This window comes from Hemicordylus capensis, chromosome 2 (genome assembly GCF_027244095.1).
Source record: "Hemicordylus capensis ecotype Gifberg chromosome 2, rHemCap1.1.pri, whole genome shotgun sequence".
In the NCBI taxonomy this organism is placed as follows: Eukaryota; Metazoa; Chordata; class Lepidosauria; order Squamata; family Cordylidae; genus Hemicordylus; species Hemicordylus capensis.
Genome location: NC_069658.1, coordinates 386,209,740 through 386,235,185, shown reverse-complemented (window position 1 = coordinate 386,235,185; position 25,446 = coordinate 386,209,740). Strand labels below are relative to the sequence as shown.

Here is a 25,446-nt window from a genome sequence, read left to right as displayed (position 1 = left end):
CTGCCATGTGTCAGCTACACACCCACCCACTCCCCCACACACTGGGGTACTCAGTTTATTTTTTAGGTATTTTTAAAGTGTTTAGATTCTTTGGTGTCTTCATTACACACCTTCATTTCTTCTGTTCATTTTGACCCTACTGCTTTGCAGGTGGGGGTGGGGAATTAGTGGCATCCCATGTTCCAACTACCCTGCAACCCACAAGCCACTGGGTACTCAGTTTATATTTTAGGAATTTTTGAGGTGTTTAGACTCTTTGGTTTGTAATGAATCCTCATAGGGATTCATTATGAGGAAAGGTTACTAAGAGGCTAAATACTTGAAAAAAATCCTAGAACATAAACTGAGTAGTACCCCACTGCCTTGCGGGTGGGAGTGGGGTATAGTGGGCACATGGCAGTTGACACTGTTGAAAAGACAGTCAAAATGAATAAAAGAAATGAAGGTGTGTAATGAATCTTCATAGGGATTCATTGAGGGAAAGTTATTATACACCAAAGAATCCAAACACTTGAAAAACAGTGACCATACATTTTGCTCCATAACTCGACTTCTACAAGGGCTAGAGCTTAGCTCTCCCCCCCCCCCTTTTTTTTTAATGAAAGCTGGGAATTTGGGGGAACCAATAAGAGGAATCCGAATCTTGAATTGATTAAAATTGAATCAGGTACGATTTGACTTGTACCCAAATCTAGTCAAAGGACCACAGGGGCCTTGCTCAAGAAATGCCAGTATTACTCAATCACCACTTACACCAAACATACGATACTTTCCCAGCCAATATAACTAGTTATGAAGGTAAAAAGTCAGTAGGAGAGGGGGTGCTTCCCGGTGTATTGCATGGAGTGTTGCATGTAGAACTACCTGCTTGAGGGCAGACGTCGTGGGTGTGCGCTTGGTGCAAGGAGTTCCTGGCTCTCAGGGAAGAAGTTCATTCCCTCGAAGCCAATGTGACTGACCCGGAGAAGCTCAGGGAGGCAGAGAGATGTATGGATAAGACCCTTGGGAATGTGATGGAGGCATCCCACTCACAGGCTGACAGCTCTTCTGCTGTCATGGAGAATGAAGGATTCAGGAAAGGAAGACATCAGTCTGAGAAAGAGGGGAATGCTTCCTTAGAAAGGATCCCTTCCTTGGGTGACGCACCCATATCCTCTCGCACAGAAGATACTCCTTCGGGGATTGGGAGCCCCCAGCCAGACAGGTAGTTGAGGGGTATCAATGCATGGATGAGACGGTGTTGCCGGTAGGAGGAGGTTAGAGTTTCTCAGGCTTGGAAGCTGAAGAACTGGGCCAATTTGAAGTGCCAAGAGAGGATGTTCTAAACTGTCATGAAAAACTAAAAATTAACAAATCACCGGGCAAGAATGCACCCACTCAAGAGTTCTGAATGAAATCAAATGTGAAATTACTGCTCTCCTAGCAAAAATATGTTATTTGTCCCTACAATCAGGCTCTATACCAGAGGACTGGAAAGTAGCTAATGTAACTGCAATTTTCAAAAAGGGATCCAGGGGGATCTGGGAAACTACAGGCCAGTTAGCAGCTGCTTTCACAGTGGACCTTTACAGAGTACACTGCCGCGGTGGGGTGGTGGAGGCTCGCAGGAGTGGTAGGTAGGGCCTGCCTGTCTCCTCTTAAGGGAACCCCTCCCCGCACCTTGGGATGTGCCCGAAGTATTTAGTGTACATTCCTAATCTGTACTGGGACCAGTTCTCTAACTTATTCATAAAATGATCTAGAAGTTGGAGTAAGTAGCAAAGTGGCCAGATTTGCAGATGACACCAAACTATTTAGAATAGTGAAATACACAACAGATTGTGAAGAGCTCCCAAAAGATCTCTGCAAACTGGGGGAGGGAGTGACAAAATGCCAATGCGGTTCAATGTAAACAAGTGTAACGTGATGCATATTGGGACAAAAAAACCCCAACTTTACATATACACCGATGGGGGTCTGAGCTGCTGGTGACTGACCAGGAAAGAAATCTTGGGGTTTTGGTGGACAGCTCGTTGAAAGTGTTGACAGTGCGCGGCAGTGTGAAAAAAATTCCATGCTAGGGATCATTAGGAAGGGGATTGAAAATAAACATGGTATTATAATGCCCTCACACAAATCTATGGTGTGGCCACATTTGGAGTTCTGTGTACAGTTCTGGTCACCATATTTTGAGAAGTACACTGCAGAACTGGAAAAGGTGCAGAAGAGAGCAACCAAGATGATCAGGGGTCTGGAGCACCTTTCTTATGACCCAAGAGTTTTAAGTTTGGGGAAAAGAGGCAACAATGGGGAGATGACAGAAGTATATAAAATTATGCATGGAGTAGAGAGAGTTGACAGATACATTTTTCTGTCACAACACTAGAACCAGGGGTCATCCCATGAAATTGAAGGCCATGAAATTTAGGACCACCACCAAAAGAAACTTTTTCCACACAGCACATAATCTATGGCATTCTCTGCCACAGGATGTGGTGATGGCCACTAGCTTGGATGGTTTTTAAAAGGGGCTTGGTCAGATTCACGAAGGTCTGGTCTATGAATGGCTACTAGTCTGGTTGGCTATGGGCCACCTCCAGCCTCAAAGACAAGATATTTCTAAATACCTATTGCAGGGGAGCAACAGCAGGAGAGATGCAACATGCCCTCAGCTCTTGTCTGTGGCCTTCTCACAGTTATCTGGTGGGCCACTGTGTGAAACAGGATTCTGGACTAGGTGGGCCTGATTTTGCAAAAATGTGTTTCTTTTCAGTGCTCTTGTGAAAACCACATTAAGACATTTAGCAAGCTGGCTGAGAGAGAGAGAGAGAGAGAGAGAGAGAGAGAGAGAGAGAGAGAGAGAACTTAATTTTTATTTTGGAATATTTACAATAGAATTATCCAACAAAAACAAAGTGACTGTTGACTACACCAAATGATCATAAAGTTTTGCATTTATGAGACAAGGTTATGAGATAAGTTTTAGTAAGTAAATAAATACATAAGAATAGATTTTAAGCAGTCTGGTGTGTGCTTTTTTAGAATAATCAATGTAACCAGAAATGAATCTAACATAGTAAAAATTGGATTCAGATTGGTGGTGGTGTGTGTACATGATTTTTAAAAAATCAGATTGGTGGTGGTGGTGTGTTTTTAATCTGCTTGATCAAGGGTCACTCTGTGAGCTTCACAGTTCAGGGGAGATTTGATCTCTGAAGCCAAAGTTTAAACAATTTAAACCTTACAAGCCTACCTTCCGCATGGAAAATACTCTTGAGATTGCCTTGCTATCCATGTGTGTAACTTCCCCTAACCATTTCACAAATTTTGCACCAAATTCGGTACAGATTTGCCACATAGGGACACCTGAACAGCATGGTTGTAATGATGTCATACACCCTGATCCATGATGGCAACCACACAGAAAGCAGGTGGATTAGTTCTTATCTGAACTGTTTGTTCATATTTGATCTGGATCTGGCTCCTCCCCGCCCCCCAAGTATGATTAATAACAATAGTTTAACTGTTCTATGTAATCAGGTTCAGAAGATCATGTTTTTCATCTGCAGTGCTTTGGAAGAAGCCATACTGACGTATTATTCTGGACAATGAACTGTAGCACAAAGCTATTCATGTCTAATAGCATAAAATGCACTCAAAATCACTGTCAATTGACAGCAACTTTAATTCAAAGTTCTACACTTTATTTCTCCCTGCAAATGTTATTCTAGTCAACTTATTAAAATACATTTGTACCATGTCCCGTTGTCCAGCAGTTTTATATGGACCATGCTTTCATTTTCCAGGAGCTCAAGACAAATGTTTAATTAGCACAAAACAGCATAGGTTGATAGGAATCAGGCCTCTGGCACTTTTAAGAGGAACATCATATATAACCAAATACCTGAGTTGTTAGCTGCTCATTTGTTAGATTATTGATCCAACGAGTGTATCGCTCAGTTGCCTCTGCTGGCTCTCTCCGAACCTGGCAACCTATAATCTGAAATTAAAAACAAAATTAATTTTTAAACTAATTTCCCCCAATACTAACAGGGAAGTTATTTTTTTGGGGGGGGGGCAATTAAAAGCCTCTATGTGAGGCTGAAAGCTTGTCTGTGCTTTCAGCCTCAGACCAACATAGGTTTGTATGTATACCAAGTCACATTACTACCGTCCCCAAACTAAATCCAATACATATGGCTGAGCTAGCTTCAATACAGGAGTCAACGTAGATGAGAAAATTAGTCTTCTGTATCTGTCCAATCAGTTTGAAATGTTGTGAGCTTTTCCTCCAAGGGGTATGGTGCTTAGTACGGGACCGGATGTTGATCCAGTTGAGTCAGCACATTATCAGAACCAGTCCTGAGGTGAACAGCAGGTACAGGAATAACAGAAGCAGCTCTCACAATGGGACTGAAGTCAAAGACACTGCTACCACCAACCACTTATTTATATCCATGTGAGAATGCCTTGTCACCAGGAATACTTCATGTTGGCATGACATATATCTGCACTCTCCTCTTATTTAACACAGAGGTTTCCCAATCCACCTACCTAAAGAATACCAATAGCTTAGAATTATATTAGCTTACGTTTAAGCAAAGTTTTATTGAAGGAAAACAGAAAACAACACACATCTAGCATGCTAATAGGCAATCTGGACACTTTATAGTTAAGTGAGAGATAATTTGGCAAATACAAAACCAACATATTACCGTATTTTCTGGTAGAAAGGCCACATCAGCATAAAAGCCGTACCATTGAAAAACGGCTGAAATTTTTAAAAATCACATCAGAAACACCGCATTGGCGTAAAGGCCGCAGTTAAAGCACCAAGTACAACCCCCTTTCCCTTTCCCTTTGATACTATTTGCGCTACACATGGGGGCATTTCAGCCCCTTGCTCTTAAACCCCCCGAAGCTGTTTGCTTGGGCAGGGGTGACCAGGTTGGGCCCGCGGCGAGGCTATGGCCATATTTAGTGGCTGGACTGGGCACCATGAGGGCAGTGGGAGGCACCTTTAATTGGAAATGAGAAGGTTCTTGCCTCCCTGTATCGCTGCCCCTGAAAGCTGATCGGCTCTGCCACTTAGCTGGGGCAAGTACTGCTTGGAAGAGTGGCTGCAGCGGAGTGGCAGAGCCGATCCTCCGCCACTATTGAGAAGAGCTTTCAGGGCCAGCTATACAGGGAGGTAAGCACCTTCTAATTCCCACTTAAAGGTGCCTCCCGCTACGGTGCCTGTACTGGCTGCTAAATATGGCTATGGCTTTGTTGCGGGCCCAACCTAGCCATCCCTGCCTGAACAAACACCTTTGGGAGGGGGAGGGCAAAGGGCCAAAATGCCCCCACGAGGAGCACAATAGCTCTCCACAGGAAATGGAAGGGGGGGCATGCAAAACCATGGCCAGGAAGGCCCAACTGAGCTGCCGCCGCTCCTCCTCCACTGCCTCCGTTCCTTCCAGGCCCTCTCGACCACATGGAGCCTATTGTTGGTCGGAGGGTCCTCCGGTGCTGCTGCCACACCTCCTTCCCTGGGCCATTAATTCCGGTGCTGCTGCCACACCTCCTTCCCTGGGCCATTAATTCCGGTGCTGCTGCCACACCTCCTTCCCTGGGCCATTAATTCTAGCATGAACACTGCATCGGCATAAAGGCCGCAGGTGCAATAAAATAATGTTTAACAACGTATGCGCCGTAGCCGTTCTACCAGAAAATATGGTAGTATACTTTCACCATGATGAATACTTTACCAGTACACTGTTACCACACTTGCTCACATACCAAAACACCATATAACAATTAAAACATTCAAAACAGTTTAGAAACCCTGGAAAACCAGCTAACAGCAAGTTAAAAACATTTACAACAGATTAAAAACCCTGGAAGGCTAGGCCAAACATGTAGATTTTGAGGGCTCTCCTGAAAGTCAATAATGAATTCAAATTATGGATTTCTGCAGGGAGTGCATTCCATAGACCAGAAGCAGCTACAGAGAAGGTCCGCCTCTGAGTCGCCAGCAGAAGAACTGGTGGTAACTGGAGAAGGACCTCCTCAGATGACCTTAACATGCAGTGTGGATCATGCAGAAGAAGACGCTCTCTACGGTAACCTGGACTTTAAAAGGTAATAACCAGCACTTTGTATTTTGCCCAGAAACATATCTGCACTCAGTACTACTGTTTCAAAACATGCATAATATGGTCTCTCTGGGTTGCCCCAGGGACCAATCTGGCTGCCACATTTTGAACTAACTGAAGTTTCCAAACTACGTACAAAGGCAGCCCCATGTAGAGCACATTGCAATAGTCAAGCCGGGAGGTTACCAGCTGATGCACTACTGTTCTGAGGTCCTCCTCTTCAAGTAATGGACGCAGCTGTTGAATCAGTCAAAGCTGATAGAAAGCACTCCTGGCCACATCCTACACCTGAGATAGCAGGGTGAAGCCTGGGTCCAGGAGTACTCCCAAGCTCTGCACCTGCTCCTTTTGGGGGAGTGCAACCCCACCCAACACAGGAAAATCTAACTCATCTGTCAGATTCTGAACCCCTACAACAAGCACCTCTGTCTTGCTTGGATTCAGCTTCAATTTGTTATCCCTCATCCACCCCATTACTGGCTGTAGGCAGGCATTTAAGGAATGAATGCCATTTCCTGATGATACCGATGAAAAGGAGAAATAGATTTGGGTGTCATCAGCATACTGATAACACCCTGCACCAAATCTCCTGATAACCTCACCCAGCAGTTTCATGTAGATGTTAAAAAGCATTGGTGACAGAATGGAGCCCTGAGGGACTACATATAACAGTTCCCATTTTGAGAAGCAACTGTCACCAAGCTCCACCATCTGGAATCTGCCTGAGAGATAGGAGCGGGACCACTGCAAAGCAATGCCCCCTATCCTCAATTCCCCCTGATGATCCAGAAGGATACCATGGTTGATGGTATCAAACACCGCTGAGAGATCCAAAGGAACCAACAAAGTCACACTCACTCTGATGATTCCCTGGTAGGTCATTCATCAGGCTGACCAAGGCTATCGCAACCTCATAGTCAGCTCTAAAGCCAGTCTGAAATGGGTCTAGATAATCAGTTTCCTCCAAAATCGCCTGGAGCTGGTTGGCCACCACCCTCTCAATCACCAATACTGCCAATATTTGGCAATCTTGATACCATTGCAGTTGCTAAGGGAGTGCAGCCCGCTCCCAGGTGCTAGATAAGGACGAAAGGAGCGTCAGGACTCAATAACCAGCTGGCAGGTATGGGAAAAGAGACAGAGGGAGGAGAAAGAAAAAGAAAGAATTAAGAACAGTTTAATACCTATCCATATCTCCTGTTTTGTGTGCAACTTTCCAACAGGGAAAGATTTAGGGTCCCGCACAAAGGTGTTCCCATAGGACAGAGAGATGTTGGAGTTGCACCAGTTTCAAGATCTGTGGCACATTGTGTACTTACAACTAGCAAAGGGGGAGAACTGCAGTTCCCAGCAGTCAAGTGTGTTGGAGATGCAGATCCTGATGGCATCGACTCTTAGCACCAGCAACACCCTACTGAACATTAGGGGTAGAGCTAATGAGCAAGGAAATCCCCTCTCTGACTATGCTTTCTCAACTCTATTCCCCCTTTGTTAGTCTCAGGTTTCATTCTCTCACCTGTTAGACAGACTTTTCTTCCTTTCTCCCTTTCTGATGTAACAAGGAACTAGGCATGTAGACCTTTCATATCTCTCTGATGTATTTCCTAAATAAACGACTGTACTTAGAACTTTAACTCCAGGTCTCCAGACAATATTAATTAGCAGCATTCTCCTTACTTCTGCACTGTGTATTGGTTACTTCTTATTTACACAGCAGTTTACTTCTGCTGTAGGTGAGGTAGACAAGCCAATCTCCCCACCCCCCAAATCTCGTACAATAGCCAGGGATTATGGGAGTTGTAGGCCAACATCTGCATGAGGGCTGAAGTTGAGCAGCCCTGGTGTAAGGGTTAGTCTGTGGCAAGCCTATGTAGGGAATGGCCCAGCCTCAAAGGCTCTAGGATTCCACTCAGGAGTGTGTAGGGACTCTCAGGGAGTCAAGTAAAGGGCAAGCCCACACAGCAAGTGACCCAAGGACTCTGGCTGCCAAGGACGTCCAGAAAAGCCCAGTACAGGTTTCACTGTAACAGGTACGTGCAAGGAATGCTCAAGGCTAGTAATTTCAGGTCAGTAGCAATTCTGGACCCCACAATTCAGTGTTCCAACTTGGGGCTCAGCAACCCAGTGATTCAGAATGGGACAAGGTTTTGAGTACACAGCAGGTCCTTAAGTCAGGTAGGCACTGGGGCAGTAGAAGGCAGCTTTGGCTGCCAAGCTCCCACAACAGGAATTCAGCAAAGTTCTGAACCAGAGAACATGTGACTAAGATTTTGAGAGGAGAGACTTTGATAGGCATTTGCTCTTCACAAAGCCCCCAAAGGTGGAAAACTTTAAGTTTCAAGGAGAACAAATGATACAGAATGTGGGTGTGGTGGTGCTTATTCAGAGGAACAGCAGAGGGAAAGGCTCTGTTGTGTCAAATATGCATAAATGACTTGGGTCTTGAATATACTTGCATTCTGGGGTGCCTTGACAGTTAAAAAGCTCTCCAGCATCAAATACTCTTTAATCCTAAAGATCCTTTTGCCGTGTTAGCAACTCTAGTTTTATTATTATTTATTGCACAGGATTCAGTGGAAGTACTTCACCTTTTGCTAAGCAGCTTTTGCACCGGTTCAGTCTTTGCATAACATTGCTGTTTGATCCAAGAAGAGGACAATTTTCTCCTGGCACCAAGGGACTATTGATGTGCTGCTTCCATTGCTTTCTGTAGAAAGTTAATTTTCTGAAAAAGGGGTGGGGCAGGGGAAGGCTTTCTCAACAGTACTATTAACTAAGCTGTATTGGTAGTGAAATGTGTTTCAGTAATCCAATTCAAGCACATATTTAGAGCAAATAACATTGCATGCAAGTTCTTGATCCTACAATAATTACATCCTCATCAGAAATCTCAGTTAAAGAATTTCCATTCTCAAAACCTTTGACCATGGCTGTCTCACTTCCTTAAGAGATAGTAATATTTAACATCTACGTGCCCCTCTTGCTAATAAGAATAAGGTGAAAGAGAATTTAGAGATATTGAAAAAATATTTGGTGATAACATCTTCTTATTCCCTGCTGCCCATTTGATTGTCGGTGACAATTTCAATGCTAGGACAGGCTGATGTGTTATTTCTGTCCTTTCAGGCTTAACACTTAGTAATACTAATTTTTATTTCAGTCACTGACCAGCAAATTAAAAAAGAAAAAAGAAAAAAACATAAAAGTCTTTTAAAATTCCTATAAACATTTAAGCATGGTGGCGGGGGGGGGGGGGACGGGACACACCACCATAATTTGTAGGAAGGCAAGAAGAGAAAAACCGACTCAGTTTATAACAGCTATCCTTGGTAGATAGTGATACTTGCTTGTTCAGCTACATAGCATGGTCTTACGAATTCTGCTGGCAATCAGACAGAACCTGGCAACTGCATAAGAGATCCTGTCATCATGATCTGATAAAAGGTGCATATGTAGAAATTGGAGCAGCCCGGAAAATTTAATAAATATGGCGTAATATGCATATTACAGAAGTCCCTATAAAAGTTACAATATAGTAGAACATGCGCTGTTGATTCTATAGCTCCTGAATCGCAGAGACAAAAGCGCTCCACAAACGGGACAGTTTAACACTTTGGGCTCTGGATATACACAATAATCTAAACCTGTCTTCTACCAGAAGACCCAAACATTTGTATATTAATCATTCAGGGGTCTCTCGGGAACAAATTGCATGGTGGCAGGGGCAGATTATTCTTACAGTAATTGGATCTTCTGACCCATAGAGAAAATATACATTTGTATACAGCTGGTTCAGAAAATTGTGAAACTAATATTAACCTTGCATCTTTGGAGTCAGTTCAAATATAGATATTCCAAATGAGAGAAGGTCCTCCAACCAGTGGTTTAATGCTGAGTGCTACACATTTCATAATCAGTTGAGAAATATCTAACATTAACTATAGAGCAAATATGACAGGGTCACCTGCCATTTATTACCAAATAGGAAGAGTATAAAGTTTTAATTTCTCAAAAGGAAAATGGAAGCAAAAAGCAAATTCTTGCCACTGCTGATCAATGCATCACTCTCCTGTAATAGTAGTAGGACTTTATGGCAAACAATTATGGATAATCACCCTGCGGGAATGTTGCATTGCTATATACCAGCTGGGATTTGGGAAGAACACTTCAAGGCAATTGTTAATTATCCAAAACACTTCTCTAGAGATTACTCCATTCCTATCATGCTGGAAGCTCCTAGCCGGCTACCAGTTATTAAAGAAGAAATTAAAATCTTATTATACAACTATGCCCAGGGATAGGGTGGTGTTCCATGTGAGATACTTAAGGTAAATATGGACTGGTATGTCCCATTATTGGCCAATCTTTTTACCCTAATCAACAGCTCTGGCAAAATCCCTACTGACTGAAACAAAGCTTATATATAATATCTATTTATTTTTAAAGTGCCAGCTCTAAGACCAGTTCTATTATTATGGAAAAATAATGCTAATTACACCTCCAATAAACTGAATGAATGGATAGAGTAGGGGTGTCAAACGTAAGGCCTGCAAGTTGAATCTGGCCCCCAGAGCTCAATTGCCTGGCCATGAGCAGGAGTTAGCAAGCTAAGCAGCCGTCACGTTTCTTCCCTAGCCACTACCTAAACAGTGGCATTTCTTCCCATGTGCCTCAGCTTGCTTCCTTCCTTCCGCCACCCTGTCACTAGTATTTTTCTCCCCCACCTCCTATATACACTGAAGCCATGGCATTTCTCCCATCTGCTGCAGCTTGCTTGATCCCTGTTTCTCCTCCCATCCACCGTGCTGCATCTTCTTGGCAGGTTCTTCAGCCCAGCTGCGAAAAATAAGGGAGGGAGGGGGAAGGGGAGGAGGAACTCGTGAGTGGAGGGCAGAGGAAGGGAAAGGGTGAAAGAAAGAGGTGGGGGAAGGAAGGAGGAGGAAGGCAGACAACAGCATGAGGCAACAGAAGGTGGAACAAGGGGAGCACCCCCAGCAGAAGAAGGAGACTTATAACTTTATATTTATTTATTTGTGTTCAACCCCTGGAATGCATCTGAATCAAATCTGGCCTACCACCTGATTGAGTTTGACACCCCTTGGATAGAAAATGCTAAAAGTAGAAGATCGATTGCAAGGCAGATTGTTCTACATTGGATTATTTGACTCTTGCCCACTTAGTTGGAAATATTCACAGCCCAAAGAGAGCAAAATATTTAATGCTGTGTGGCCAGCAGGGTCTCCAGAAATGTTTTGGCTTTCCTATTTACGCACAATAAGTACCTCCATCTTATCTGGATTCAGTCTCAGTTTGTTATCCCTCATCCAGCCCATCACTGCCTCTAGGCAGGCATTTAGGGAGGTTATGCCTTCTCCTGATGATGCTGACATAGAGATATAGATTTGGGTGTCATCAGCATACTGATAACACCCTGCACCTAATCTCCTGATGATCTCTCCCAGCAGTTTCATGTAGATGTTAAACAACATCAGAGACAATATGGAGCCCTGGGACACACCATAGGAAAGTTCAGATTTTGAAGAACAACAGTCTCCAAGGGACACCATCTGAAACCCGCCCAAAAGGTAGGAGCACAACCACTGCAAAGCAGTGCCCCCAGTCCCAACCCCCTCAGATGTTCCAGAAGGATACTATGGTCAATAGCATTGCAAGCCGCCAAGAGGTCCAAAAGGACCAACAGAGTCACACCTCCTCTGTCAATTCCCAATTGGAGATCATCCATCAGGCCAACCAAGGCAGTCTCCACCCCATAGCCCACCTGAAAGCGGTCTAGATAATCTGTTTCCTCCAAGACTGCCTGGAGCTGGGAAGCCATGACCCTCTCAATTACCTTGCCCAACCATGGAAGGTTGGAGACAGGCCTATAGTTACCCAACTCTGAGGGATCCAAGGCAGGCTTCTTTAGAAGTGGTCTAATAATTGCCTCATCAAAACAAGGAGGCATCCTTCCCTCTATCGGAGAAGCGTTTATGATCTCTACCAGGCCTCCTACAACAATCCCCCTGCTAGATATTATAAGCCATGCTGGGCAAGGGTCAAGAGAACAGGTAGTAGGCCGCACCGCTCCAAGCAGCTTGTCCATGTCCTCAGGAGTCACAAACTGGAACTGATCCAACCTAACTACATAAGAGGAGTCGCTGGACACTCCACATCAGACGCTGAAGTAATTGTGGAGACTGAATCTAAGTTGGCCCTAATGCGAGAGATTTTCCTCACAAAGAATTCATTAAACACATCACAGAGGGGAATCGATGGTTCCAGATTCTGATTCAAAGGAAGAGGGGCAGGTACTAGCCCTCTCAGAACCCTGAACAACTCTGTCAGATGTGAACTTGCAGATGCAATATGGGCAGAAAAGAATCTCTTCTTTGCCACATGTATGCCTGAGCATAGATCTTCAAATGTACTCTATGCTGCAATCTGTCAGATTTGAGTCGAGTCTTTTTGCAACATATACAATTAAATTTTCTTTGGTTAAGATGTGACTGGACAGGAGCAAGATAGTGATAATGAAAATTCAGAATTTACAAGATATTTATCTTAATGTTCATTTCTTATAAAGAAAATTCCCACCAGTTGCTCTAAGGCTTAGAGCTTGAGCAACAACTTTAATGTTGAAGTCTGGAAGAGAGCGGGTGCAACAGATGAGAAATGTCTGTGACATGGCAATTAACATGAGGTCTCTTCTATTTCCTTTGGGTGCATAATTAATAGAAAAACCAAAATACTACTGGAGACCCTGTTGGCCACACAGTTTTGAATAAATTAGGGAAAGTGTGAGTGTGTGCACTGCTTCATGCCTTCTAGCATTAGATTGTATTGCTGTCATAGTTACTAGAATGAAAACTTCGAAATCAAACAGTACAACACATGTTCAGAGGTGGCCATCATTTTTAACTGTACAAGTGGCTTAGTGTCTCTTAGATGCATGCGTACCATCATCATCCAATTTTATTAGTCAACTGATCATAATAGCAAAGGACAGGAAAAAGAAAAATCCTCAGACAATAGGACAAAAATAACAAAACACCAGATTAATAATCCAACATTAAGGGTCTAGTATTAATACCAAGGTTTAAACATTTTGATACCTTCAAAGTTACAATGAAGAGTAGGTATTCATCAGATCTTCCTGGCAACTATCTACAGTGGCAACACCAAACTTCCTTGCACCTTTGTACAAATTAAAACAGAGTGCACAATTCAATCTTGCCTGAATTGTATGGTCGCAATCTTTATACCACTGAAATGCCTTGAAGTGACCTTCAAGAAGAATGCAGGGCCATGCATTAGATCTGGTCTAGGTACAAGCTCTTTAGTATTTAGGAATGGTTAAGAATCTCAGGGCGCACTTTCACGCATATTTGGGAAGCTCAGCCCATTGTCCAGAGGTGAGAGGACATGCTGGATTGAACCTGTCTATTGATGTCCATAATGTTTTAGGATTATAGCTTTGACATATGTGAGATCAGACCTGAGAAGCAAAGCTGGAGTCAAAAACCCTCAGTAAGTTGAACTTCTGAACCAAAACTTCCTTCCTTGAAAATATGAACAAATCTGCTAGTGCTAAATAAACAAATGAATTGGCAGAAGTGTAAGAATTCAATCAAAGCCAATAGCATGAAGCGCATTTCCAGCTCTGACTTAGTAGAGTTTAATCGAGCTTCCACATTTAGAATCAACCACCCTAGCAGCACACTTGGGTAAAACTTATATTGATCTCAAAAAGAATGGTTGTAGGGTCTCAAAAGATGGGAGTAAACCAGTAATACATGTTGGTAGTCAGGCAAGTTTGCCTGACATGACTGCTCACTAAACTGTCCACACTTAATTAAGACCATCCCATATCTTTCCCTAATAATCTTTAAGCAGCAGACTCCCCCCACCCCGCCCCAGAAACTGAGAGAAGTAATATGTTAACGCTGATTAGAAGCATGGTCCATCCACAATGAACTGTAAACGAGCTGTTTTCATTTAAGAAAAAGGCATTACACAGGGATTTGCTTGTATATATTAAAGCAAGACAGACTATCTTTCTTTCATTTTATGGGGTTTACAAAATAAGCCTTATGCACACGACGAGAACTGTATGTGGGGAAATTCAGAAGAGTAGGTGAAAAAAGATGCAAAGTGCTGGGCAAACAATCTTGCATGACTGAAAGGAACTCCATAACAAAAAGATAAGAAAGCTTAGCTTTTGTACACAAAGCAGACTGACCCGGCTAAAGCTACACAAATATAAATTAATGAACAGCTGCCAGTAAGTGACAGAGAAGTATTAGTACTAGCTTTCTGATGGCCAGGTTTCCAATTAAAGCAGGATACATTAAAGAGCCTCCCGCACTGCCCCGCCAGATTCTGAACAGCAGTAAAGCAGAGTTCTTGAGCACAGTGGATCTTCTCCATCCTGTCCTCTTGATTGCAGCCCCCCATCCTTGAAAAGCCACTTTTGCTGCTCATGGAGGTGCTTGCACCAATTTCCCATAAATTCCCCCTCCCTCTGCAGCCCCTGTACCACATCTGATGCAGTCCCTAAGAATTCCACAACCATCAGGAGCATATTTTCATGCAAGTCTGGATTCAATCAATATAAATACATGAATTTACCCAGACCTGACTTAAAAGTAGGGGAAGGAGGCAGAAGGGGCAGCCCAGGGCTCTGTGTTGCACAGCAGCAGAGCACACGCACCTGTAACTTCCACGCCACCCATCACTGCCATTAATCACCACCCTCCTCCCACTCCTCCCAGAAGCAGCTTAGTTTGTCCATCTCCTTCACGCACTACCTTGATACAATGGGGGAGAAAGTAGGAGCAACAGCCAGCTGGCTGGGCTGCTCAGTGAAGTGGAGCTTTGTCAGTCATACCCCACCAGCCCACATGATAAGGAAGGGGATGCACCAATAATGCACCCATTGTGATGTCCTCCAGCGACATCCCAATGCTCTCCTGACAGTCCCTCCATCATGGGACTGATCCTTCCATGCATGGGCCATATGTCCGAGTGTGAGGGGAGAGGATCAGCTTAGGGCTCAATAAAGCCTTGCTTCCTTCCCCTCACTAGCTGCATGGCAGCCATACTGTGCATGCCACTGGCATTGTTGTATAGTCCTCCCTCTCACTTGGGTATTAATGACCATTTTCAGCATCAGGACCAACTTATGCTGTGACATGGTCTTGCATCATAATGTGGTAAGTACGACAAGTTGGCTTCCAAGGTGTGGCTTTGGTCATTATGTTAATCATAAGTAGTAAAGGGAATTTTGAAGGCCATGCAAGGACTTATTGAACAAAGTATTTCCCCCCATGCGTTACAGACATTCTATTAGCTAAAAGTCTAACCCTCTGTGGCCCAGATAGCAATGAAGAGTCTGCTGTGTTGATCAAGCACTTTTTATAACAAAGAAGAGTGATTGTACCAGTGGATATAGGAAATGTACCATACTAACACTTGGGGAAAACTATTAAAAGCAAAATGAAAACATGGAAGCCAGAAGGGATCAAGATAAAGAGATGGTAAAACCATCCTGCCTGGCTTGCAAAATAAGCCCTTGAAGAAACTGACTTTAAAAACTATGAATATTTTTAGAGTCACATTAAAAATAGTGGCCAACATCTAGACTAAATGAAACACTGGTGTTGCGAAGCTGCACACATGCTATAGGGAAGGGCCATTTTTGTTGACTTCCTCTTCTGGCAGAAGAAGCACACTGTGACTCCCAAAAATCTTGTTTAAGATCTAATTCTTAGGAGTTATTGTTTTGTCCTGATTATTATGTATTATATTACTGCTGGCATATTTTGCTTTTAATCTTGTTTTAATCTTTGTATGTTCTCTGTATGGCCTATGGCTGTAATAAATTGATTGACTGACTCCCAAAAATGTCTTCTGAGAGCTGTGAAACTCACAGGGCCTTATCTGAAGGAGCCACAAATGGCTTCAAGGGGAAGATGAAATCAATGAAAATCAGTGTACCAGAGCTTCATTAATCTAGATATCACAATTTTTTTATTTAGGTCATTAATTTGAGTCACTACAACATACATTTAACTGAAATCCAACTATTAAGTTTAAAGAGGTGTCTTTGATGTCCACAGTTTCATTTCTAAATGTGAGAGTTAGTTCATAAGTTAGATAGATAGATAGATACTTTATTTACGGCCAATGGCCAGAACAGTAGTTCATGAGAAAAATGAGACCCAGGGACAGAAAGGTTCTTTGCTACTTATGAATTACAAAATGGAAAGGCAATGCAGAAACTCCAAGATGTCTCCTCTTGCTCTTAAAACCAAGAAAAAAGGTACTGAAATGGTTCTTTCAAATTTTTCTTTCAAACTTTACTGCAGAATATAAACAAAAGCCAACCCCAAGTGATTCTGAATTGTTCTTCCATTACAGTACTTTCAAATATAAAGTCAACAAAAATCTAAAGACCATCTATCTATATATTTAATTCTCTTAAACGTACCCGTTGCTAATCCCATGTGTGGCAGCTCTCACTTTGCGAGAGTTTGCGAGCAGCTGCTGGAGGATAAGTGATGGGGAAGAGAACAGCCATGGTAACTAGCGGAGCCTCACTGCCGGGAAGAGGCGGCTGGCAGGAGGCAGCTGGCAGGCAGACCGGGTGAGAGGGAAGTTAGGTGCCAGCGGTGAGAAAACAACTGGGCCAAACTAGAGGTGCAGATGCTCTGAGCCTGGTACAGCTAGTTTTAAATAAACTGCTAAATCATACGAATTTTTGATTCAATGAACTATTACTCTCCAAGTAAATATTCTGCATAAATTCATTCTTCATGTAAATATGCAGAAAATCAATATTTGACTTCCTTTTAGAAGCATGAACAAACACTGGGAAGGAATTTAAGAAAATAAGCAGCAACAATTATAGCCTTCAAGGTAACAGCAACCATGAAGATAGAGCAATTATTCCATATAGCAATAGCACTTACATTTATATACCGCTCTATAGCCAGAGCTCTCTAAGCGGTTTACAATGATTTTAGCATATTGCCCCCAACATTCTGGGTACTCATTTTACTGACCTCGGAAGGATGGAAGGCTGAGTCAACCTTGAGCCCCTGGTCAGGATCGAACTTGTAACCTTCTGGTTACAGGGCGGCAGTTTTACCATACCACTGCGCCACCAGGGGCTCATATACTTCAACTCTGCTACTAGAATATTTACAAACTCAAGATTAACAGCACAACCTTGTCTATAATTTATGTTTGCTGTTTAGGATAGGATCACTCCTAAAGCTCTCACACTGCTGGGGCCTAAAGATATGCCAATATACTGAATAAACAAAACCTTTGCACTGGCAGAGGCTACCATGAACAGAACCCTCATGCCAGCAGGGAACCATCAGCACAACAGGAAAGAAAAGCAAGCAGAGAGCAAACCAGATCTTATGTTCCCCAGGACCCATGCCTGCCCAGTGTAATGTTTCACCAACAAGAGAGGCAGCATAAATTAAAACATTGCTACTGACATCAGTGGAGAACACCAGATCATTATTTCTTCCCCCATTCCTAGCAAAGGAGCTGGGGCAGGAGAGCTCACTGAGAGCCCCGGCTCTGCCATCATCCCCGCAAGAAGACTCGGTGGGGCAATGGAGGCCGGCGGTTAGGAAAGAGAGAGAGAGGCATCTGCCCATGGAAACCAGCACTGAGTGAGTGAAATCAGAGCAAGGGAGGTGAGGGGTGTGGCAGAGAGCAAGTGAGGGGAGGGGGCAGAGAGCGAGCAATAAAGCAGGGGCAGAAAAGCACAAAAAGAAACCATTCATATCAAAGCCTCAGAACTTGCCATGTTTAATCTGTCTGACTCCCTAACAATGCTTCTGCTGTTCATATTTTATTTTAGTTCACTCCCCTCTATTACTATTCTCTCCTGCATTTCCCACTGAGTGGACAGGGCAATGGCAAAGGAGTCAACACCCTAAGAAACAATTTCAGAAGGAGAGTGTGTGTGTGTGCCTGTTATACTGCACATGCTTATATATCATTTTCATGCAGTGCTTTAGGACGTAACTACACATTTACATGCAATTGTAAATGAACCCTCTCAAGAAAAGTCACTTTTGGAAGGCACTACAGTATATGGAGGGGAGAGGTTGTAAAAAGAAGAGGAAGTGCTTAATCTTTTCTTTGCCCACCATTTGTGCACTCCAAAGATGGGTTTACTGTTATAGGGGTTCCAAACATGACGGCCTCTGTGAACTCTCTTGCTAATGCAGGGAGAGCATTTGGACCAGAGCAAGATCAATAGGAACATCCAAAACAAGGACAAGCAGTGCGCCTCCCTGTTAAAGAGAGTCAGTGGAGCTACAATTAAAACCAGACCAAAAACCAGTCTAATGTTCAGAGTATCATAGCTCATCCCTTTCCCACAAAAAAGCCCAAATGAGACAGTCATACAAATGTATGTCACACATAATTAGGAAATGACAATAAATACAATTCATGTAAATTTCTCCACTTGCTCTTAAGATTTAGCTTTCATAAACAATGAATAATATTTAAAACCCAATGATCACCGCCATATCTTCTGTATCTACAAAGTGGATTAAAATAGAGCATACTTGGTCATACACAAGGGTGCTGTGCAATCCTACTTATGTCTGCTACACTTGCCTGATTCCATGAGAACAGCACTTACTTCTCGACAAACATGCACCAGATTGTAGCCAAATGTGGTTTACAATTGAAATACATTATCCTAAAGTTTGGAGCTATCACATATTCCCATTCACTATGTTTTGAGATTCAAATAGGATTCTTTTGTTCTCTGGTATGTTTGAGGACAAAATGCATGCATGATGCTGCAGCAGTTGTGAACTGAACGTATTTTCAAGCTCCCTGGAACATACTCCTGAGCCTCAATCAGGAACAGATCAAGTCCCTGTACTCATGCCCTCTCCCCGAATACACATTTGTGCACTTTGTATCTAACACAACACTTATTTTGTACTTGGATATTATACCCAAGTACGACAATCTTACATCTGAAGTTGCCTTAAGAAAGATGCTAAGTAAGATGATGTCATGAGTTCTATGAAACAACAGTGCCTGTATTTCCCAAACTCAAATTTGTAATAGTTTCAAATCAACATATAAAGATAGAAATTGCATGTGTCAAGAAAGGGCAGTCAAATTAAACACCTGAATAAAGAACAGATTGTTAGATGAGCGCCTTACTCATAAATCAATAGGGACACGCAGTAGACTACACTGGGCATCAAGCTACTTGGAAATCCCACCCACTCTCTCTGATGTGTGAAAGAGATCCAAGATCTTTTGAAATTTTGACCCTCAACTCTGGATACTGAACGCCTTTGAAACTATGACCCTCTGTGCCAGAATTATTCACGTACAAAGAAACCTAAAGATGAAAAGAAAGAGGGCAACTATCACTTTCTTTATGTTTAAAGGACTCTTAGAGAAATGAATTCATATCCTGCAATATGTTCTCAGAATATAGAATATCTGTTAAGGTACACGCATTTCAAATTATCACTCAGATCGCCAGGAAACACACACAAAAACCTTTGTTCACTCAAAGCAGAAGTGCTTCTCTTACAGATGGCCACACAGATTAAAAGGAGAGTGTTTTCACACACTTGCGGGACCTGATGTTTGTACATTACACAGAGACACAAAGTTGTGTCGTCACATAAAATACACATCATCAGGTATAGAGCCAGAAGTTGCAAATGAAGAACTGGATGCAAGGCTACATGCATTTAAAACACTACACTTTTCTTTTTTAAAGTAGTGCTCATATATAGTTAGAATATAGGTTTATGAAAAACAAAACAGTATAAAATGCACTAATATTGATGCCCACACAAACTAAACTGTGTATTGCTAAAACACATTTCTGGGTCAGATCAATGGGCAATATGATTCAGTAATTTGTATCTGACAAACATTCACTTTTAGCTTTTACACTGTAAATACACAGAAAGCACTAGGCTCCATAATAAGGATAGGAATTAAATATCCTGGTGCTTTAATCCAGGGGCTTCTCAATGGGAGTGGGGTTAAAGAGCTCTTCGGACGTGCTGCAGACATGGTCAGTCTGAGTGGGTAGAAGGGGTGCATAATAAGGGGAAGTCTATGCTAAAACCTCTGTTTTACATGGGGCAGGGGAAAGAGTTAAAGAGTAAGTTTAGTCCTATTAGAGATTGTTCCTTGATTCAAATATCTGGCTGTCGTGATTGTGGGCCCATTCAGACGCAATACAGAAGCTTGGCTGAATTTCAACATTACCAGTTTGTTTTTTTTCATCCAAACGTGCTTCTGAAATTCAACTGAGTTTCAATTTGATCTAACAAACCAACCTCTGTAAACAAATTTTGTAGATGGCTTGTTTGTTTTAACCTTGCTTCAATTCACCATGCGAACTGACCCTGGTGGTATATTCTCAGCTTGTTACAAGAGCTCTGCCTCTGCTCACAGAGATGCAGGCAGAGAGTGAACAAAAAGCAGCCGAGTAATGCTGCTCCGTGTTTTCTTCTCCAGACATGCTCAGGTGAAACCTGCCCAGCAACTACTGATGTCACTGATACCATAAGTGGTCTGCAAACAGCAACTCTCCTATATACTGTTGTGTGCAGAGCACAGACACTGACCAGGAGTTTCAGTGGGTGGGGGAGAAGAGCAGACTGACTAAAGGGAGCTGGAAGCAAGCCGCAAGCAGCTTTCTATGTTGGGGCGCCATGCACCAGCATCTTCCTTTCCCTCTAACTTATTACAAGAAAATTCTGCACTGACAAGAAAGCTGCAGGCTAAATGTCTTTGTATAGCCACATCATAGCTTGGCTCTGACCAGCCGAGAACAGCCGAGGATGGGCAAAAAGAGCCAGTAGAGGCTTATGAAGCTTTTCCATGCCTACACCAAGCTGACTATCAATGGTAATGAAGGGAGTGACGGAGTGAAGCATTGTCAGGGGTCTGGCAGACTTGGAACTCTGGGGTATGTATCTGGGAGGACTGGGTGAAAGGAGGGGCAAAACAAACCATGTTTTTTAATAGTCTACGGAACACATTTTTGCTTGTTTTTAGAAACCTGGTTAAATTCAAACTTGGTTCCATGTTGCCTCTGACAGAGCCCTGTGACTAGCATGCTCCCTCCTCCCCTTGTGCAATCAATTCTCTACATTACTTCTTGATCATAAGAAACCTAATGAAACCAAAGCATATGCAGTATTGCTGTTTCAGAGAATATGCAATTCCTTCCTTTCAAATGGCTTCAAAGAGGGTGGGGGGAATCTACCTGTCATACAAAATAGTAGTAGATTTTTTTTTGCTTGGTCATTTTGGACCATATGGAAATAGGAACAGACCGTTTGCTCCAGCAAATACATTTTGTCCTACTTTGATCTCAGTATGAGAGCCCCCTCCCTCCATTTTCTGAAGCTGTACCAAGAGGATGTTATTTCCAAGCCCACCAAGGGCTTTTCAAGTGTTTTTATGATTTGTACTATGTCTTGTTTTTTTGCTTATTTTTTCCTTTAAAACTTCTTAATCTCTAAGGATCCATTTATTTTAGGCAATACAATATTAATGTTTTATTTAGCTCCTGACATTTTTTTTAACTGAAGACTTAAGGAAGGAAGTATACAGCCTTTACTCCTAATTTTAAAAGAACACAGACACATTAACCAAGGTTACAAAATTTAAAAGTAGGGCTTTCACATAACAGCAAAGATCTCCACAATTTTTGTGCCAGTTTAGACATATAATTAACATGTATTGGGGGGGAAAGTGGTATGGGTGTATTAAGCCTCAAATTAGGCATATGAATGTGCATACTTACTGTGACTAGATGTCTTAGTCATGTGCTAGTCACATACACATTAGCATTTAAATAAAGATGTCTTAAAAACAAGTTTGCTAGTTACTGAGGGCATACAAATTAACAGCAGGCCAACTCAATATAGCCTTTCATAGAAAAGTGTATATGGGTATATACCTAGCATATATGGATACGTGAGAATATCCTAGCAAGCCACAGCACCAGTTATCTAAAGGGAGAGGCAAGTCTTATACTGTTTATCGACAGTCTCAGTGGTTAACATTCATGGTAAGCATTTGCCACAGGCAGAGGGGAAAGTGGCTGACTATAAACATAGTGGTCTTCTGTATGGCCCCCTACAAGAACCTTTGCTGTGTAGAAATTCAAGAAATCTTGTTTTGGTCTCATTGTTAACAATTGCAGCTATTGCATACCTGTCACACTCTCCCTCTCTTTTTCAACTAGCTTGAAAATGAAAAGAATGATAAAGCCTGTAGAGTTCTACACTAAATTCCTCAACAACTGAGACCAAAACATGGATTATGTAATAGAAATAAATTATGGAACAAATTGATACAGTTACACAGATTTCCCTAACAGGAATACTTCAGATTATTCTGGTTCCAGGGGATTTTATTTTATTTATGTAGGGAAATACACTATAATGGAAAAGGAGGCATTCATGGAAGAATCAATGCTGATTACCTTTGAAGAGTAAAGCCGACCCTGTCTAGACCATTTCTGTAGAACAGGGGGTCATCATTCCTCATTTTAGGATATAGAAGCTAAACTGTGCATCTAGGGGGTTATTGAAGTTGTGCCGTCGAGTCGGTGTCGACTCCCGGCGACCACAAAGCCATGTGGTTTTCTTTGGTAGAATACAGGAGGGGTTTATTTATTTAACACATTTATATACCGTCCAAAACAAAAGTCTCTGGGCAGTTTACAACAAAACAATAAAAACAGATAAAAAGATTAAAACATCACCACAATTACAACTCAAAATGTTAAAACTATTAAACATACAATTAAAACAATTAAAATCTAATTTTATCTAATTAAAAGCCTGGGTGAACATATGTGTCTTGACTGCCGTTTTTAAAGTTGTAAGAGATGGGGAGGCTCTTATTTCAGCAGGAAGTGTGTTCCAAAGCCTCGGGGAGCAACAGAGAAGGCTCCGATGGTTTACCATTGCCATCTGCCACACAGTATGAGATGATGCCTTTCACCATCATCCTATATCACTGCTGCCTTTTCCCACAGTCTGGGAAACATATCAGTGGGGATTCAAACCAGCAACCTCTTACATCCCTGCTGCACCATTAGGTGGCTTCATATCTTTGGAAAATGCACAACTCCCTTTAGTGAGAGTATCAAGTCCACTAAAGATTCAAACACTTTTCTCTTTCCTTTCTCTGTTATTTTTATCCAGAGTTTAATAATTAAGCTGACCTTACTGCCAGTATTTCTTATTTATTGCGCTGATGAGGAACATGGTCATGAGTAATAGCTTTCCCTTCACATTTCTTTTTTAAAATCTCCGATGACTGGAAACTGTTGGACTTGTATAATTTATTTTGTCTTCCACATTCCCATTAGTAACAAATCACTTCTTCAGTAATCTGCTAATTAACTATGCAGCTGATGGTTTGGTGGGAAGGAATGGCCAGTTCTTATCCAAATGCAGCAACATTTTCTTAACATTTTAACAAGCTGGAGTCCCAGCCTATCATTAATGGTTAGCTGTGCTAGCAGATGAAAATCTGGGTGATGTTTCCTACAAACCCATATATTAAGCATTACTATTCACTCACACAGTCTCAGATGAGTCTGAAATCGGTTTCCAATTTTTTATTCAACCGAAGTGTATGAGCAGCCAGAATAAGTAACTGAAATGTGCGCATCTCCGCACCTGAAAATTAGATTTGGGCCACCCTGGATCATACATCCCTGCTACCAGAAGACTATTCCATACAATATGCCTTAAAACTGGGTCCAGCCCAAAGCTTCATTTTCTCTCTCACACTCGCACATATAAGATGTGTGTGTGCATTTGTAACCCCAGCAATTTTAGCAACTGGGCCCTGTAACTCAGCTAAAAGTAAGCATTAGCATTACTTAACACACTGCTCAAAGGGATCATTCTTCCTGTTTCCTCTTACATCACCACTATTGGCTAGAACCCTGGATCAAGGGAGTCATAAAAAGTTTATCCAATATAAAAGAAGCAGCAAACTCATAAACTGCCTTATTCCCTGATTGATGATTGATTAAGTGCCGTCAAGTCAGTGTCGATTCTTAGCGACCACACAGATTCCCTACACCTTGATATATTCCTTTAACAAACGTATAAAGAATATTTTATTTATTAAGAGATTTAATGCCCAAGCCCACAGACTCAAGGTGGTGTACAAAACATGAATAGCATTCAAGATTCAAAACAAAACAAAACTTAGAGGGCAAATGCCTGGCGGAAATGTCTTCAATAAGGTTGAAACAGAAGAGGCAGACCGAATCTGGGGGGGAAAAGAGCTCCTGAGTGAAGAGGCAGCAACAGAAAAAGCCCTTCCACGGGCCCTAGTACCATGGACCTCTCTAAGACCAGGGACTGAAAGAAAGGCAACCTGAGAAGATCTCACAGGACAGAACAGGACTGGCTGGGAGAGGCCATCCTGAAGGTAAACAGGTGCTAATCCCTGAAGGGTTTTAAAGGTAAGAACCAGCACTTTGAATTGGACCTGGAAGCAAATAGGTAACCAGTGTAGAAGTCGCAGAAGGGGTGTAACACTATCATATCTTCTAGCACCCATAAGCAGGCGGGCCGCTGCATTCTGGACAAACTGAAGCTTCCAAGTCATCTTCCAAGGCAACACCAGGTAGAGCGCATTACAATAATCCAAACAAGAGATGACGAGTGCATGAGTTACCATTGCCAGGTTCTGTCAGTCAAGATAGGGCTGTAGCTGGCAGACCAGCCAAAGCTGGGCAAAGGCACCTCTGGCCACAGCCTCCACCTGCTGCTTGAGCAGGAGCCACGCATCCAAGAAGGCCCCCAAATCATGGTCCACCTGGGGCAGTGCAACCCCATCCAGAGAGAGACTCAGACTCTGCAATTGGCTGGGTTGAGAAATAAGCAAAAGCAACTCAAAACAAAAGTCTTGATGGGATTAAGTCTAAGCTTGTTTTGCCCATCCAGACCCTGATAGCCTCCAGACACTGAGCAAGCACAGAAACAGCATCTCTGGAGTGGTCTGGGGTGGCAATATACAACTGAGTATCATCGGCATATTGATGGAATCTTACCCCAAACCGACAGATGACCTGCCCCAGCGGTTTTATGTAGATGTTATAAAGAATGGGTGAGAGAACCAAATATGATAATGCACATTATTTATATGGGTTAAATACTTTTTAAATTGTGGTTTCACTTTAGAAATACCTCTGCTACTACCACTCCATTACAACATTCCACAGTTTTAGTACATCTGTTAAGGTAGAAAATGATTTAGGGAA

At 42.4% G+C, this 25,446-nt stretch overlaps 1 protein-coding gene across 7 annotated transcripts in view; it reads right to left on the bottom strand.

The window, feature by feature from the left end:
- B3GNTL1 (UDP-GlcNAc:betaGal beta-1,3-N-acetylglucosaminyltransferase like 1) overlaps positions 1-25,446 on the bottom strand; it is a 334,712-nt gene that overhangs the window by 244,520 nt on the left and 64,746 nt on the right. For 5 of the 7 annotated variants that reach the window (XM_053300502.1, XM_053300506.1, XM_053300503.1 and 2 more), the window contains one exon: positions 3,884-3,979. The exons of the other annotated variants lie outside the window; for them this stretch is intronic. In XM_053300502.1, coding sequence (XP_053156477.1) covers positions 3,884-3,979 — 96 coding nt within the window. The remainder of the gene's footprint in view (positions 1-3,883; positions 3,980-25,446) is intronic. 7 annotated transcript variants of the gene reach the window in all.